Below are 19,587 nucleotides of genomic sequence, written 5' to 3'. Positions count from 1 at the left end.
AAGTGAATATATTTCGACGTGATTGTAAAAGACTTGCTCCATATGATTTTTGAGCTAGTAGATATGAATAAAATAAGTGTGTCATATAGCAGTTGTCATTGGCTATCATATTTTTTTTCACTGCATTCAAACTCAAATTTTGATATTCAGAGAGAGTAGTAATAATGGTAGAATATTTTAAATATTTATTTCTTTTCTAATTTCATATATTTATTTGCTCTATACTTGCCGTCTCATGTTGAAGGAAAACAGCTACTGGATAATGTCAGTGGTCGCTTCTTACCAGGAGAATTAACAGGGATTCTTGGCCCATCAGGAGCAGGCAAAAGTACGCTTCTCAATGCCATATCAGGATACAGGTAACTTCTTTTATAGTAAATAAATTAATTTGTAATTTGAGTAATATTTATGAGATGAAAATGGTGTGATTTGTAAACATGAGAACTATTCTTACAGAGAAAGCTATACCCATCTTACTCAGAAATAATATTAGGTTGAAAGAATCATATCAGCTGAACACACTTTTGAACCTCATTACCACAGATTATCTTCATACTTTGCATAGATGTTATACAGGTATCGTCTTGGAAAAAATTTTAATTTAATTGGGATAGGTCCACTCGTATTTGAATTAAGAAGAACTGTTAAGTCCTCACAAATGGTGAGTTTATGAATTCCTATAGAAAAGTGTATTCTATGCTCATTTATATAATATGTATCACTATATATATATATATATACTAGCAGATAATTCAAAGCTGTTTTATGGTTTATTGGGGTTCCATGTCATCATTTTATTTATTTATATATATATATATATATATATATATATTTATTTATATTATTTATCTCTATCGGTTCCTGATGGAAACCGACATACAATTCTTACAAGTACATTGCTATACATTTAATCCAAGAACTAGATACCATAGATCACCTTGCTAAGATACTACTCAATTCCTTTTTTCAGTCTTTACTAAAACCTTAATCCTATTAAAACCTATTTACTGATCGACTATACACCTTATTTACAAAATTATATTACAATTTATTTAGATACCCAGAAGTGGTTACCCTAACTCGATGGTTTCGATCCTTAGCTCATCAACGGAGGGGACACTAAATTAAAAACCCCTTATATCCTCTGCATTAAGACAAACACTGCCAACCCACACCATGCAAATTGGTATTTGGACTTTCCTACCATAGAACCTAGCACTCGTAGAACTCATAGACCATTATAAGCAGGATGATAGCTTCCTACGACATCTCTGTTATAATTATAATTTAAGTTCCTAATTAATGATATTTTATTTACTGATGATTGCATATGAATCCCATCTAATGTGATTAGTACATTTGCTAATCGCAGAGTTGTATCCCCTGGAATTAAGAGGTTGATTAGACTAATTATGGTTTGAAACTTATCATTCTCGGATTTTACGTCCTGGAACTTATTCTCATACTAGAAAAATTCTTCATAGATATCATTTGATGAAGTTATACAACTTTTCTTCCTTTTCAGTTTTTAAATCATCACATAAGGCAGTTGTTGCCAGTTTAAAATCTTTATTTTCATTCACTAAAATTTCTGTTCCCTTGTCTTCAAATTCTTCAATATAATTATTTTTTTTATACACTAGAGGCAGAGTCATGATTTTCTGTATTCAGATCTTTAAACACCCTTCTTTTCATATCATCACTCTTTCTTTCTAATCTATCAAAAATTCCCATCATTAGCTTATGAAAATTCTGGAGGACACGCATTAAATAGTTGTTATCTCTCAAATAAAATTTTTCCTCGGTAAGTTGTACACCTGAGGTTTTCACTTTTTTCTTCATTGTTAGTAACTGTGACATATTTTTGGTACATTGATGGTACATTTTCCCCAACCTTTGATGCAATTTTATCAAAACGTGCGTGTATAATATCCCTTAAAATTGATTGATTTGATATTCAATGACAAACAGTAATAGTGAGCGCTAACAAGAAATAAATTCACCGAGGATTAACATATATCAAAGAACCATAATTTATAATGAAAATCGTGCCACTTATTAGAATATGAATTAGAGAGTGATGATTCACAAATGGACCGGGCAACAATCATAATGGACAGATATGAAGCGAAATAAGAAAGAATGAAGTGAAATCAAGCATTATTTCAAATAATATAAATTTTAATATTCTAAATTAAATTAAATCTCCAAATTTAATTACATAATACTACCTTTATAATTTCTGACATGCCACCTTTGGTAATACTTTTATTAAGGTTTTAGTTTTTAATTTAATTAATAATAATGAGGATACCATAAAACATGCAATGTCGTGGTGATTCAAAGCTGTTCTGAGGCTTATAGGTTTCCATGATGAAAGTTCCATGACTGCATTTATTTATATATTTGTATTTATATTATGTACCTCTATTAGTTTCTGGTGGGACCGACTTACAGTCCTTACTAGCATATTGGTCGATATTTAACCCAAGAACTAATTAGTTATTAGATATGCCCTTTACTTTTGCATGAAAAATATATCAAATGTCAATATACTAATAATATCGGACTCCATTAGCGCTCTTCAAGTACTAGATATAATGTATTCAGTTCACCCTCTCGTTCAACGAATCGATGGATATATGGCGCTAGTCCTCTCAAGTAGAACTACAACAATCTTAACTGCGCAGGAACTCCTCATCCTTCAAAGGAATGTATAATTAAAAGATGGCAGGCAATGTGGGATAAAAGTCGGCCCAGTAAGTTGAAATGTATAAAGAAAGTTGTGAAGTCCTGGATTACATCAACCCGAAGTAGACGCCACGAAGAAGTAGCAATCACCCGACTAAAAATACTCGATTGACACACATCCACATCATAACAGGAGAGGAGCCTCCAAAATGTTCGAAATGTCATGGTAATCTGACCGTCAAACACATTTTTGAAGAATGTAATCACTACAAATTAACTCTGAACCAGTTAGGGATGCCAACAAATGTTCCAATGGCGTTGAGAAACGACGAATCCATAAAAAAAGGTCATTAAAATCATCCGTAAGACTAACTTAATAATCAGCCTTTAATTATTATAATTATCTATTTATCTTGCCTTATTTTTAAAATTAGAATAGCCACTTATCTGCTTTTTATCATCCTTTCTCCACTACCGTTATAATCAATTATTAAACAAATTATGATTGCTTAATTAAATATTTCAAATCTCAAGGAAATGAGTACGGATCCGCACACCATAAAGGTATGACTCTGTGGAACAACTAGGCCTTACCAAAACCAGCAACCAACGGGCGTTGATGAACAGGCTGTTAAACGCCCTATCAAAACAAACAAAGAATAATTATTAATTAAGAATATTAATTAATTATTTCATTATAACAACGGTATCGTGTTTACCAATTTATTAGGCTATGATTATGAGGTGGCATGCAAGGATCCTAAATTATAAAGCGAAGTCTCGTTTTCTAGGTTATATTCACAACTATTTACAATCGAGGGTTGATGATAAAAGGAAGCATGGTAGAATTGACTTACAGTTTATTAACATGCTATGAGTTAACAATACCAGCAGAAATTTTTGATAGTCATATTGATTCTAATTTTAATCAATTTTGATTGCTATTGCTATCCAAAATACAACCTTATGATTTTACTTAGTATGATGTGTCTGGCGGGTTTAGCGGTGTCAGCAGTTCTTCACTTCGTTGGAGTCCATGGTCCATCTTTCGGTTTATCCTCATAGGCCTGGCCTCGCTGGAGATGTCCGACCTTCTTGGCTGTGTACCTCTCTGTATTTTTGTACTGCTACTGGGTTCTTCCTCGGCAGTCCACTACTTTTGATCCCAACTCAAAGCAATTCGCGGTTTATGACTTGGAGATAAAGAGTGTGAGTGGTTACTAGTATCCCAGAGGAGTTTGGTATGGCGTGGTCGGCCTCCCAGGCATGCTCCTTATCGAGATGGACATTAATGTTTAAGGACGTCTTCTTGAAAATGGCCTAACGGCCGAAACGTTGGAGGTTGTTAAAAATAAAAAGCTGAAAGTAAAAGAAAATCATTAAAGTTTGTGTTAATTATGACAAATAATATTAATGAAAAATATCAGTAATAAATACAGAAGGTTAAGTCAGACGATAATCGACAATGAAGTACCGATGATTCTTCCTTATGCCTCACATTCTATGTCCGATCTTTTATACACTTCATATCTTCAAATTTGAAAGCAAGTTTGAATTTATAATAGCTTTGGAACATATGGTATTACAGTGGCTGAGTTGCTTTTTGATGCCATGTTATATCGTAGTTAATATGACCTATTCCCAAGGAAGGTGTATTTTTTTCTAATTTATTTCCTCGTCCTTATCTTCAGGTCACATCTTCAGAGAAACTAAAATACCTTAAAGAGAAAATGGCAAACCCGGGAAAGAAGCTCAAAAAGCACACCTTTTTGATGTTTTTATAATTCTTTATTAATTTTTATTTCCGGGAAGAAAAAAGGCAGTTATTTCATCCCAATTTTTTATTACTTTAATGAAAACTATGTATAATTACTAGTCACAACTGATGAGTCTGCCAAGTATAGGTAGGGGGAATAAAAAATGGCAGTTGTTTCAAAACCTTAAAAAACATTCAAAGCTTCTTAAAAACTATCAACAACACTGGAAAATCTCTGAAAAGATCATTATTTAAAGTAAATTTGCTGTAATATGAGCCCTAAGAGAGCTATTTACGTCCAATAGTTCTCGAGATATAGCTTTTTAAAAAGCAACATTTCTTAAAAATCTTCAGAAAAATTAGTAGTTGTTTAATTTATTTTGAGAAATCTACATCTATGTGACGTATAGATGTCTATTAGCACTCAAATTAAAGCTAGTTTCACGAAATGTAAAGTAGTTTATGACATTTACCTTTGTGGGAATAGTAGTTTTCATGATATGGGCTAAAATATATTTAGTGATTTATTGATATGGGCTTACATTTTAGCAAATTTACTCTATTTTAGATGATGTTCTCTTAGATTTTCTATTGTTGTTGGTAGTTTTAAAGATATAGAGCTCCGAATGAAAAATTAATTATTTTTAACGTTTTTAAAATCCGCAATTTTTTATTTCCCCTACCTATACTTGGCAGACTCATCAATTTTGACTAGTAATTATGCATAGTTTTTATTAAAATAATTTAAAATTGGGGTGAAATAGCTGACTTTTTTCTCCTCTTGGGCTCATGTACTATAAGGATTCGATTTATTTTCTAATGCATACACCTTGTATCATCATTCATTGAATCTTTAAAAAAAAAAAAACTCTAACCACCAGTGGTTGACTGGACATACAATTATTTCAAGTTCAATATTCATATTTTAAGAGAGAGATCTATTAACAGTCCTGAGAGTAAGTGGGTTTTGGACTTTCTTGAATATTGAAGCATGATGGACTTTCACACATGAAGGGCCAGGAAAAGTTTTATTTCTACCAATAACTCATTTTCTCTTAAGTATAGACCTCTGTTTTTTGTTTTCTTTTTTATTTCTCCCATTCAATCATAAGGGTGTATTAAAACTAGTTTGCTATTATTCTAGATTCTTCTAGTAAAATCAATAAAGTAATTTGTAAAAATATGACATTAAATAACTAATAGATAATTTACTGTGTAGGCGTTCCGGTGTGAACGGGCATATCATGGCGGGTACAAGAAAATCTCGATGCTACATCGGGCAGGAGGATCTACTGGCACCCTTCATGACGACCGGGGAGCTCATGGACTTCGCCAGTCGCCTCAAGCTACCGTCCAACTACACCAGCAAGCAGAGGGCGGTCATAGTAAGTAACCATCTTCCATAACTACACCAGCAAGCAGAGAGGGGTCATAGTAAGTAACCGTCTTCCATAACTACACCAACAAGCAGAGAGGGATCATAGTAAGTAACCGTCTTCCATAACTACACCAGCAACCAGAGAGGGGTTATAGTAAGTAACCATCTTCCATAACTACACCAGCAAGCAGAGAGAGGTCATAGTAAGTAACCATCTTCCATAACTAAGTGCTGAATCGAAACCATGAGTATCTAATGCTGAAAATATTTTACTGCAGTGAAAACGCTATATCATTACCACTAAAGTGACTCAGTGAATTGTAAGTGTACGAATGATTGCTTTGAAGATAATTTTATTAGCTTCATAAATAGAAGTATAGGAAATCTCATAACCAAAGAATAGTTGATCCCATCTTTACAATTTCTGAACAAGTAGGAAATACCAACTGTCATATGTTATGAGACACTATATACAAAATTTTTTCTTAGAAAAACCTGTATCATAACCTATAAAAAATCTACCACTACAATCCTTTAAAAACAACATAAATCAATCAAAAGATAAATAATGCGATATTAAATATCGATATAAAAAATTTCCATAATGGATCTGAGTATTAAAAATTATTAGGGCTTGGAACTATGAGAAATTTTGGGAGTGATATACTGTCTGTAATTGATGGGTCTTGGTTTAAACTGTTGATGTGAGATATGCTTTGTTTTTTCCATATGCATGACCTTGTATTTTCTACCCTTATAATGCCTGAATTACTTATCTTCTATATACTGGTTCTGAATTTATATTTTAAAAAATAAAATGAATTAGTTATGATTAAAATTAATCCTTTCTTTACTCACTCTCAACACAACGCTTATTTATTTAATCTTTAATTTATTTTTATAATTATTATTTATTTAATTATCAATTTTTAATTTTTTTTATAGTTATGTCCTCAGTAATCGTAAAACTATTTAAGCTGGAGCCATTAACATTCGATTGGTATAGCTTAGTAATCAATACCAGTTAGGGGCTATACAGGTCCCATAATACTCATAAATTTTCTACTGATATACTTTAGAAATGGAATACAGAGTACCCACAATACTGATGCACACATGATACAAATACGGCTTTTATGATATAGAACTATAATAGAACGTAAAACTACTCAACGAATTTAAATGATATATTCAGCTAGCATGTTTTCGATTTATTTATTTTTTTAAAAAATCCAAATCATAAATAACGCGATGATAAATATTGATATGAAATTTCCCAGTATGTCGCAACATATTTTTTGACTCACATTCAAAAAATGAGACCTTGGAGAGTAGTAAAAAAATAAAATAAAAACTTACAAATAACATCGACACTATTTAATCTATTTCATAACACTCTGCATTTACCATATTATACAATACATGGTAACATCCTGCAGTGCTGCAGTTGTTGCAAAGAACAACAATCTTTCTGAGCAAAAATCCTAAACCACAACTGCCAATAAAGTATCTGCTCCAGCAATCAATATAGTAACTTCTGTGTTGATGAAGTTTGGTAATTGATATAAAACAATATTAGCCAAGTATTAAAATATTTATACATTATTTTACACACGTGGTAAATTATTAATACGTAGTTATATTACCAACGTAAATTAAAATTTTATTGAATGATAATATATTAGACTAGCAGTTTTAGTTTAGATAATATGGCTTCAGGGTCGTGAATCCTAGGAGTTTCATAAATGGGTCAGGCTAGATTTATTTGTTAGAGTTTCTAATAAGCTAATACTTCCACTTAAGAGAAGCGAGTTAATTATAGATAGCCATCTCATGATGATTTACGCCAATAATATATCATTTCTTACTTCAAGGTATAATTGAATGCTTTTGGTTATTGGTGTTCTTCACATTTGGGCTATTTGTATTCAAATCGATGCTAGATAATTGATGACTAATAAACTATATTACTAGTAACTAATAATTACAGAATGATTATTGTTATTAAAAATTACTTCTTCTTGCAAACAATAATTACCATAATTAAAAACTAGTCTGCGATAATAACAAAAGAAAAAATACTATTAATTACTACACTATTGTTTATTATTATATCACTAAATAATAAACAGTAAAATATCTTTTTTGGATTTTCTCTTTAGGAAGTCTGGTAAGTCAATTTATCAGAAGAAATAAACGGTTTTAAGAAAAAAATCACTAAGTTTAATGTTAAATACAAAGCAGGACATTAAAAAAACAGGGAGATAACCAAACAGCACACTGGACATGAGAGGTATGTCCAGACATGAGAGACAAAGTCCAAAGAGGTAGCAAGAAATATAGAGTAATGACTGTGCTAAGGAGAAGTGAAGATGCACAAATAAGTAATGGTAGAAAAGTGAGAATAGTGTAAAGATATGACGCGATTTCCTATATGAAATTCAAACTATGAGGTGAATATAATAGTGTGAATTATAATACATAAGGATGAAGATTGTTGTTATGATGGTTTATTATTGTTGTAGGTTTGAAAGACATGAATATGGGACGTTGGTCCCGAAATGTACTACAATACGATAATTTAATATAAATTACATGAAACTTAAATGAAGTTTAATAACCTCAACAAAAAAAAATTTATGAAGTAAAATATCTTGTGCGCCTACTCATACAACCTTCTTTTCCGGTTTGAGTGATATGTTCAATATAAAAATTATTCGCTATAACTTCACTAATATTGATCCAATAAGATATTTGTACGTAATTTGTTCATCTAGTATGAGGCAAAATGAGCTTCTTTAACATTTGATGTCTACAGTTTTCTATTTATTACAGAAAGTAATAAAAAAGTTGACGGGAGTCAGTAAGAACCTGCCAACAAATACATTTAAAACATGAATACGAAGTTCAATAAGTCATATCCGATTCAAATAACAGCTACTACGTATCCATCTAAGCTCCACCCACAAGGTTCTTTATTAACTTGTATAGCTATGCGATTACACACCTAGTAGTATAGATAGTATAAATCTATAAATTTCAATATAAAATTTCTATTCCAGATTGATGAGCTCCTGCACCATCTGGGTCTGGAGAAATGTATTGACACTAGAACAGAATGCCTTTCCGGCGGCCAGAAGAAGCGGCTCTCTATCGCTTTGGAGCTGATCAATAATCCGTCGATCATCTTCTTGGACGAACCTACTAGGTAGCCATTATATAAATATTTAATATGGTTACTGCTATTATTATGTCTATAATTCCTCCCCTAATATTTTCCTTACACTGGCCTCTTTCGCAGCGGACTGGACATTGTGACGGCTGGTGTTCTGATTCGACTCCTGAGCAAACTCTCCCAGACCGGAAGGACCATCGTTGTTACCATACACCAGCCCTCCGCAACACTCTTTGCCCTCTTCGACAAGGTATACTTCCTGGCGGAAGGAAAGTGCATCTATCAAGGAGGACCTGGCGCTCACCTCGTTCATTTTCTGGAGCAAAACAATTTCATCTGCCCTACCAACTTCAATCCTGCTGATTATCGTAAGATTATTGTAACAACCATCCTAAACTTAATTTAAAACAAATCAAATTCCAACCATTACTTTCTTATGAGTTATAATATATTAAATATTACTTTACACTAATAATATACTAGTGATACAACATCAATGGACTAATAACCAGACCTTGACAATTTTATAAATTTATTTTTCTTTAGGCGCAAAACGTTTAAGTATATGTAATTAATTTAATTAAAAGAATTTTATACAATAATTTAATATTTGGATTATTTTGTGCAATTAAATCAAATTTATGGTAAAAACATAAATACCGTTATTAAGTTTTTGCTGGAAAATATAATTTGAGTCGTGGGAGGGATTAATGTGGTATGTTTACAACTTTCGAAATCTGTAGGAAAGGCCAAATAATGCATATAATTTCTTTTTATTAATAATACTATCTATGACATATTCAACGTCATTCAAATATTTTCTGCATTACTATTATTGAATGATACACCACTATACTATTGTTTCAGTAATAGTTTAATATATGACATTACCCCATCCCTTGATTCATTTCATATGATCCAATCAAATAAACAGTAGGTTAATCAACATCTTTACAGAGTTTTTTTTTTTTCGATCCCTCTAAAAACAGAAAAGAAACAGTGAATTAGTGAGTGCTTTACTGTGAAAAAAGGAATAAACCGTGTTTGGTATTACCTTTTACTACCTTTGCTATTTTAAGGTTATCTGTAATGTTTATTTGTTACTTATGAAATATCCATTCTAATGGTACTATTTTTAAAATCCGGAGGTGAGGGCCCTCCTATGATCTTTATTGTGTAATGTGGTCGTCTCCTTTAAACCTCAGCGCAGGTTAACCAGACAGGTTGGTTCGATAGCGATATTTATTTGCCTTATATTTTGGTGTTTTGAACTAAGTTATTTTTTTTATTAGGTTTTATAATCCGTAAATAAGTTGTTACAGTAATTCATTCTTCGGTTCAACAAATGGATCAATGTGTCCATCCCAAGACCTTCTTGTCCGATGGATAGTCCTGCTTTCTTTAAATCTTTAGAGACGCTGTTCTAAAGAGTTTTATAAAGTCGTGTAACTGAGACGCTTACTTCTAAACAATTTATCAATTCTGAAATACGATCGATTAGCCGCCATTGTTCTGCATTTTATTTTTTCTTTCTCGTCCAAGGAATCGGTGATCATCGATCCTAAGTATTTAAAACCTTTAGTTTCCGATTGTGTATTGCCTCTGTACGTGACCTGGCTTTTCCTTCCACTAAGATGGGAATCTTTTCTTATCCTGGTTAATCTGGAGACCCATTCTTCTTCCTACTATCTCAAGCATCATAAATACATTTTTAATGCTTGAATTGGCTGAGAATATCATCTTGTATCATCCTGTTAAAAATGGTGCCTTGTTACATCAGTCCTATTCTTTTTATAGTCGTATTTAGGCCTATTTTTAACATTCGTGTAGCAAAGGAACCTTCTAATCTCAGTCCTTAGCCCACAGATCAGATTTTACCGCCAACCTTGACTCTGCTAACTGTGTCCTTCATCGTACACATTGTGAGTTGAATTATATTAATTGAGATGTCCGTTTCTTTCAGTTCCTTCCTGATGAGTCATATACAGCTTTTTAAACAATAAAGAGAAGCCACATGTTGTTACCCAACTTATATTTTTTCCATCATCTGTCTAAGTGATATCTGATGAATGGTTGGTTTTGGCCAGGTTTCTTCATAATAAACCAGTTTGGAACCAGTGGAATGCGTAAAGATATCTATGAATGAAAGTGCTAAGATGCTAATATATTTTTTTTTATTTCTGTTAAGAACAGTTATCGAGATAGTGGAAGATGATAAAAATACCATCCAGCTTCTCAGTGATGCCACAGAAAATGGAAAGGTCAGCTGGTACTCTAAGGACGTGGCGATTAAAACGTCTACAGAAAGTAATTAACTTTTAATTTATTTCATATGAATTATATACAACATTCTCAATATAAACTTATATAATTAGAATGAAATGTTATCTTCTGAAAGTGCTTAAAATACAAATAGTTGATTTTAAAGTCACCCGAATTCGAATATTATTATATGTATTTTTTAAATCTGTATTTCATCAAACCGTTTTCTATAATAAATACTACATAAAAATTCAAATATTTGTTGTCAAATTTACAAAAAAAAAATTATTAGTTTATTTATTAAAAACCCTGAAATAGATTTTTATAAAACCAAAATTACTTTTTAAACATCTATCTATAAAATGCAACCTACTAGTGAGTCATGATTTCCTTCAATGGCAACAGGCAGGTGTCCCAATCCTATTCTGCAACCATCCAATTACTCACTCTAAGATTTTTTGTATGCCATAAAGGCCCGTCCTCAGAAAGATTACAAGGAGCAAAGTCTCCAGGACCTCCACTATTGGAGTCCTGGATGGGACACATTTTTTGTTAACTGTCCACATGGCAACCCAAGGCCAGATAGAAACTAACCTTAGATCAGCTACCAATTGTCAGGTAGTCTGCAAGTAAAAGGCAACATAGAAGTTGGCGGATCTGACGAGAGATAAGGGGCAATAAAAGGCAAAAGATTCCAGACTACAGGAAGTAACTTCATTTTCCAGAGGAGAGTCTGGATCCTCTCTCCATTACAAGGGCTGAGGAGATTCAAAAAGGTAAGAAGGGCAAAAATTTGTTTTTTAAGAGTAAAGGGGAGAAAAACGTAGCTAGAAAAATTTAAAAAAGGATAGATAATTTGCAGTGTAGAGGTCCAAGAGTGCAGTTCTGGAAGAAGAGAACAAAAGCAGGGAAAGTTCTGCATAAGTCAAAGGACTGAGAGCGTGACAGCAGACAGTAGGGTTGAAGGCATTATAGTACCAGAGACCTTTGGAAGAAACAACTAGAGGAAAGCAATCTAGCCTACAATTCTTAGTAATAATATTAAAATCAGTGTGGTTGGCAGTTGTTCAATAGTACTATGAAGTACTATTAAATAATTTCCAACCCTGACTGATATGGTTACCAGAGTAAAAAGAATAAATTTTACATCATCCATTCAATTTTTATTAAAAAATATAGACTCAAACCCTAGAGGGGTCTTTTTTTTTTTAATGTTTCTCCTGAATTCATAGAAAGGGTAAATTTAAACTATATTTTTCAGAATTGAGTATAAATTGGAGAGAAGTTCACATTAGCATGTTGCACATGTATTAAAATGCTATAACTATCTCAGAACTTCAGAATATAAATATTTTCTGGATATGCCATTCATGTATTTTACACATTTACCAAGCTCAAAAGCCTTTATTGTATTCTAAAATATTTTTCTGTTATATTGCTACCTTCAAGTTCTAAGAGATAAATAAAAACTAACCATAATAATTACCAAGTAATATGTTGATTTTTTTGTGATTACAGACGCAGATGTTGATAACATCAACTTGTCTTTGCTGACATCTGATCCATTCATTCAGAACAGATCAAGAGACTGCACGTCCTTTTGGCTTCAGTTTACTGTTATTCTGAGCCGAATTATTCTTCAAGGAAAACGTAACAAGGTCTAGCATAATAATAGCTTATTTATCTGTGTTCAAGAATGGGAGGAGAGAGGATTGTTAGTATATGAAGTATGATAATTAAATAAATAATTTAACTTTAAATTTGTTAATAATTATTAATGTTCAAATCAATTGTAAAGTAAAGAGAGTTTAGCAAAGTACAGGCAGCTTGAAGAAATTCCCTAATTTTTATAGGATTTTTCAACAAAAATCACTCGAAATGATAATAGTTATCAGACATGCATCAAATACTAATGAGTTGACATTATTAATCACTATAATATTTTAATTGTTATGGCTAAAGCGCATGACATATTGGTGGCAGCACTCATCGATTTTTCTTTCTTTTCTTTGGGAAAAAATAATGCGATTTTTAATCACTAATTTGCATTTGTTTGGTCATAACAAGGAAAATAGGTTTGAAAAGTTGTGATTTCTGATTGAAATTTGAACGATATTCTATTCCTTCTGATACTCTTAGCAGTGGGTGAAGAAGCTGGTTTTTCAGTTGTAATTGTACATCTAAAGTAATAAACTCTGAAGCTAGTACATATACTTAATTAAAAAACCATTAATAAGAATACAATTTATTTTAATATTATATAATTTCTTGAAGTTATACCAGAACTTTTATCAGTTAAGTCAGTTCAAAAATACCAAATAAAATTGTACTTAAAGCTCCAGTTTGTTCTTTTGGGTCCTAATAAAACTTATGATTTTTGTTCATATAATATGTTAAAAATAATATTTGATTATATTTGATTTTACCTTCTCTGTAGAGTTTTACTGTCATTATAGATTTGATAATATTGAAAAAGTGAGAATGTTATTATATCATTTTATCACTCCTTAGTCATTCACAAAAAGTATTTATTCACAAATTATCAGTTCTTTATACAAATTGTATGTTTATTATTATTACAATTCAATACTTTTTTACCATCTATAATTTTATAAAAAAAGTATTGGTAAAATTCTGTTCACAGGCAGGTTTGAAGATTCACTTTCTTCATTATACTATATGTGCTTTTGTTGTGAGCACTCTTTTCTACCAGACTGCAAATAATGGATCTGAATTCACTGCCCACCTTAGGCTTTGCATTTCTTTGATCTTATTTCACAGTTACAGCCAGCAAATGGCTCCGGTGGTTTACTGTGAGTAGTAATCTTAAATAATAATACTTTAAAAGTATTTTTTTTTTGTATTTTGACCATTATTAAATTCATTTACTGTGTTTTTGTTATAACCAATAGGAAAGAAAAAATAATCATGTCAAAATTAATTGATTCTACTGTAATTATAATATTTCGCTTCACAGAAGTGTTCTATTACTTATGTAATGTTATATTGTACAAATCCTTGTTCTATTTATTTTCAAATGGATTTGCAATATATAATTTACGTTTAATATTTTATATACGATTTAGTTTCAATAAATAATTCTATACGTACATAAAACAATACGTAGTTCAGTTGAAATTATCATAAATTTAAATTATTTTAACTTTATAAACAAATTAATTAATGCAAATATCTTTTTACTTTACTTAATAATTTTAATGTAGACTTTATCTTATCAATCAATTCCAATATAATTAATTAAGTACAAATATATTCAAAAAGTATAAACATTATAAATAAATGCATTTCTAAAAATACAGAACCTCTGTTTATTTTCAAAAACTTATCAGAAATGGGGAAACTAAAAATGTCTTATTTATCATTATAAACAATTAATGGGTATTATAAAACACATCAAAAGAGTTGTAGTACACCATATATATCAAAAACCTAGTAGTTTTTAGAACGGTACTTAGGTGTATTGGCCAGTTTGTTCCACAAAAAATTTTAAAGTAAACATTTAACTTCCAAAAGAAAAAAACATACATGTAAAAACATGTTTAGCATTACTCAATAATGTTGTCCTAAAAAAGATTAAAGAAAGCTACTTGGACAATAAAATTAACCAAATAAAAGTTATTTTTCTCATTTTGGGATAATTTTTGGTGTTTTTAAATTGTCATTTACACACATAAATATAATAGCCTTAATTTTAAAAATCATCTACTAATATATTAATACATAAAATAAATACAAATTAATATTACAGATCCTTTCGAAGTGAAGTTGTTAAAGAGAGAACACTTCAACCAATGGTACTCTCTGCTACCCTATTACCTTGCCTTAAAGCTTTCCAAGATTCCCATTTTGGTATGCTTTTAAAACTTTCATTCAAATAGTTACTTATAAATTACCATTGCTAATAATTTTTTTTTTATTTTTCAATACTTGCCCCTGACTTATAATATTTATTGCTACTTAGACCCTGTTGCTCTGGTTCCATACTTTGGCTGTCTATTACTCTTCTGGCTTGCCTTGGGAGCTATACAGATTTACCCTATTCTTCGCTGTGAGTCTGGTCACTTCATTTGTTGCTTTGGCCTTAGGGCTCACAATAGGAGCTCTCTTTAATGCCACAGTGAGTATAGTTACTATTTACTAGAACACTAATATAATGATTAATTCCAAAACTTCTACAAGAGCTAAAGAGATATTTCAGGTTCAATATATATTCTAGACTATCGTCCACTATGACTAATTGTGATTAACAAATAATGTGGAGAACAATTATAAAGTGTAATAAAACAATTTAAAATTTCATTAACTGAGAATAACCAGAATTTAATGAGAATTACCAATCAGACATCTTTATGAAACATTAATACTATTGAACATATAACTCATTAGGGAGTGGGTATTGTGTAATATGATCCTCAAAGCTACACAAAGGAACAAAGTATTTATTTACATTTCATGTATCCACGAATAACATAGTTCATAAAATTATTGCAATGAAATGATTCATTTGATGGTTTGCCATAAAATATATTTACATTTATTATATTTTAATACCTATAGCTGGGTGGATGGAAATAGAGGTGGCACACGCCGTGATTAGTGGTAGAGTTCAATCAGTGATGTGATTGGCTATTATCTCTTCTTCATTATGGTCCTTCTGAGGCATTCATGTCTCACTGAAGGTCTACTAGAAATGTCTTACTTCATTCTCCAGCTCGATATGTTCTTTTTCCCTCTCAAGCTTGAAATGTCTTCACTCTGTGACCTTCTAGTATCTCTCAGGCCATCCCTCTTTTTTCGTAGTGAGTGTTATCAGTCTTTCTTCCTTCTGATTGGCTTCTGTTGCTCCGTCCATAAAGGATAAGTCATAAAGGGTGCCGATAAGTGTTTGTAATAAACCATAATTGACTTATCTTGTTAATTTCCCAGCAGAAACTTTTCTCGAACTGATACCTGGGCTAATCAAATTAGGCCTTTCTGAACTCAACCATCTTGTATCTATTATTTCTTAAAAGGTTCCTGTGCGTTGACAGGTGTCAATAGAACCATTATTTTCTAGAGTTCAGGCATCCACCCAGATGTTCCAGCAAAAACCTATTTGATAATACTTATAATATTGAGAGGTTCAATACATAGTGTATGTTTACTCTCTTCTTAGATTACAGGTATCCTCTTCTGATTTCTGCATTTCTGGTACCTATGCCACTCTCAATCTCTGACTCATTCTACATTCCTCCATTCCTCATCGGTGCCATGTCTTTCTGCTATTTGTTGACCTGTATTTCTCCAATTCACTGGAAAAGGCTTTTCCCTTGCTAGGGCATACCCTTTCTCCTCCACCAAACTGAAGGCTATGACCCAGTTGTGATGCTTGCCACAGGAGCTGTGGGGTGTGTCACATCGATCCAGCTTTTGGGTTTGGCACACAGCTCTACAGCTTGTAACTCACATAAATCATTTCAGCCATTCTATGTCTTTCCATGCTTATCTATGTGCTTTTTCCGCCCTCTTTAAAATTATATCATTCTTTTGTGTACAGGAGATCCTTATATGTAAAGGTGTAGCAGTAGAATAACCAAGTACTGTTCTCTAATTAAGAATTTTTGAGAGTATTTAGACATTATAAAATTGTAATATTTACTTTTTTGAATATTTAAATAATTTATTATTACATTATACCTCCAACTGTAATTTTTTTTTCAGAATGGCTCAATCATTGGTGCAATGATCCTATCTCCAATTCTAGGCTTAGCCTGCTATGGATTTGACTTCATGCGAACAGTTCCTTTATTCATGCAGATAATTGTACGATTTTCATTTATGAGATCTGGAGTCTACGCTTTGGTTCTCATCATCTACAGCCTAAATAGGCAACCATTGAAGTGTCCTGAAGAAATAATTCACTGTCACTTCAGTGACCCCAAGGTAGCTCTTTATTTTCTCGATCTCCAGGATGTGGATATCTGGAAGCCCATTGGTGACCTCATGATCAATTTATTTTTCTTTTGGTAAGGCTTTAGGATTCAATGGTATCAGAATAAATAAAATAATCAGTTTATATCCATTATAACCAAGGCTCTGATTGCATATTTTGTTTGCCTGCTTTTATTGGAACTATCGATCAAAAATCTGTACAAATCAGTGTACCCAGATACAATTAGCTATGTTTTATTTTGCATATTTTTGTATATTTGATTATAAATGCATATATTTGCATGTTTGGACTATTTTAGTGGAGCATAATAAAAATAATAAATTAAAATGCAAAAATGAAGAAGAAATTCCAGATTACAATCAAAGGTTTGTTTTTATTAAATTATTATTGAACAACATGGAAAACACTACCTTCAATAATTCAGTCCTAACAATAAGTATAATTGTTTTCATTTCCCAGAATACCATTTCTCCTTTGTGTTCATTTTTAACATTTCACTCCACTTCAAGCCAAGTTTGTTGCTTACTCTTCTTATGAGTTCTATTGTTTATAATTTTTAAAATACCAAAAGTAAGTAAACCATATAGTTCAAAATATAATCCTTGGATTGACCCATACAATACCAGAGATGAAACAGTTTTTACAACTGATCATTTATTGAAACTATTGCTCTAAACATATTGCAAACAAAAAATAATCACATATCAATGAACATGACAATGCCATTGAGCTCTATTGTTATTTTTCTTTCAGTTAGGCATGTAACTGGATCAGAGATTTTACAATGTTTAGGAACTTTATATATAAAGTTTCAGTGTGATGGAACATATCATCAGACTTAATTCCAACAGTCTTTATTTTCCCATTAAGCGAAAATCCCATGTGACGTTTTTATCTTTACTTTTTTTTCACGCTTCAAGCCTGTTGTCATAAATTATTCCTTCAACTATACCATAAGTGTTCTTATGTTTTAATTATTTTTACAGAAACAATAATTACAATTTCATTTGCTCATTTATTTATTATTAACAGGTTGGCTTTCTACCTAGCATTAAGATGGAGACTGAGGAGTTGAGAAGTCATAAAGAATCTTGTAAATATTTTATTTTATTATAGGAATGGAAACTGTGATTTATTATAGTTTAGCTCTTAAAGAATTAATCATGTAAATATATTTTTTTTTAATAATTACTTCAAATTGTAATGCAAATTATTAAGAGTGTAGTCAATGGTATAGGAAAAGTTTGAGGGAAATGAATTAAATAAGTTCCTTTCTAACAAATAAAGAATGAATGAATTCATTGTATGTACAATGACATTTATATCAACTTAGTCTTAGAAATGATTATTATTTTCATATATAATTTATTTTATTCATGAAACAAATTGATTGTATAATATTTAGCATATATACAGCAAAAAAAAGTTAATTTTATGATTTAGAATAAATAATTCCTAGCGAAATAAAAGGTGTTCACATATTTTATAAATAATTAAAAATTAATGAAATGTGTCGATTCTTGAAAGAATTTAAGAATTGTCTCTTGGTTTCTTATTTTTAATCCTATACCTTTATTCCTTTTACTTACCTATGTATGATATGTATATAAGTGGAAGTATTGCAATCATGAAAAATTTCAAAAACTTTCATTTTTTTCAACACAAAAAAAAGTGTACATAAACATTAACACTTAGAAAAGCAAAGTGTACTTGAAGACTACAGGGTAAAGTTTTATTTTGGTAATCAAATTAAATAAAAATGTATGAAGGGATATATGAATGGAGATAAAGCATTTTTGGAGTCATACTACACTCTTTAAACTACTATTAAAGTTGAATTTTCCAATTATTTTCAGGTAATCTGCTCATAACTTAGGGGAATTGGAACTATTTACTACAGTTGAAACATTTTTGAAAAACTAAAAGCAGCTTAAATTGAATAACATAAAAATGAAATAACCACCTTAATTAAAAAATGTTATTAAATCGCAATCTTATTAGTAGAAATATTATTTTATTACTTATTACTTATTTAATAATATTACTTACTTTATTGTAACACTAATTTTTTCGTTGGATTTTCTGTTGACATACCTTAAATTACGCTACTAATGTGAATGATTCAAAATTCAAATAAACATTTTCAACTTAATTTTTGTCTACATTACCATTGAAATTACACAAAATTATTTTAACCTTATGGGAATGACTTTAGTACAACAATAATTTATAGATGTGAAAAGCCTGTACTATCTAAAACATTAGTCTGTTAAGTCATTTTTTGACCTTGAGCTTCATTTACATGCTTTGTGGTATATTTTTTCAATTTTTTAAATGTTTAAACATTATATGTTAAATTCCACACTACTTCA

The 19,587-nt window shown here is 31.0% G+C and overlaps 1 protein-coding gene across 1 annotated transcript; it reads left to right on the top strand.

Annotated features, from left to right (window-relative positions):
- Positions 1-244: 244 nt before the first annotated feature.
- LOC106680781 (ATP-binding cassette sub-family G member 4) lies at positions 245-18,705 on the top strand (the record flags this gene model as incomplete). Its single annotated transcript, XM_067052698.1, is given in 11 exon segments — positions 245-359; positions 5,667-5,832; positions 8,888-9,033; positions 9,127-9,368; positions 11,194-11,307; positions 12,781-12,920; positions 13,907-14,075; positions 15,032-15,132; positions 15,245-15,400; positions 16,984-17,288; positions 18,248-18,705. Coding segments are annotated over 11 exon segments (1,697 nt in total), but the record flags the coding sequence as incomplete, so codon positions are not given.
- Positions 18,706-19,587: the final 882 nt, after the last annotated feature.

Source organism: Halyomorpha halys, unplaced genomic scaffold (genome assembly GCF_000696795.3).
Source record: "Halyomorpha halys isolate HHAL.00 unplaced genomic scaffold, Hhal_1.1 Scaffold286.1, whole genome shotgun sequence".
NCBI lineage: Eukaryota > Metazoa > Arthropoda > Insecta > Hemiptera > Pentatomidae > Halyomorpha > Halyomorpha halys.
The sequence above is the reverse complement of the archived record's forward strand: the minus strand, read 5'-3'. Positions and strand labels throughout refer to the sequence as shown.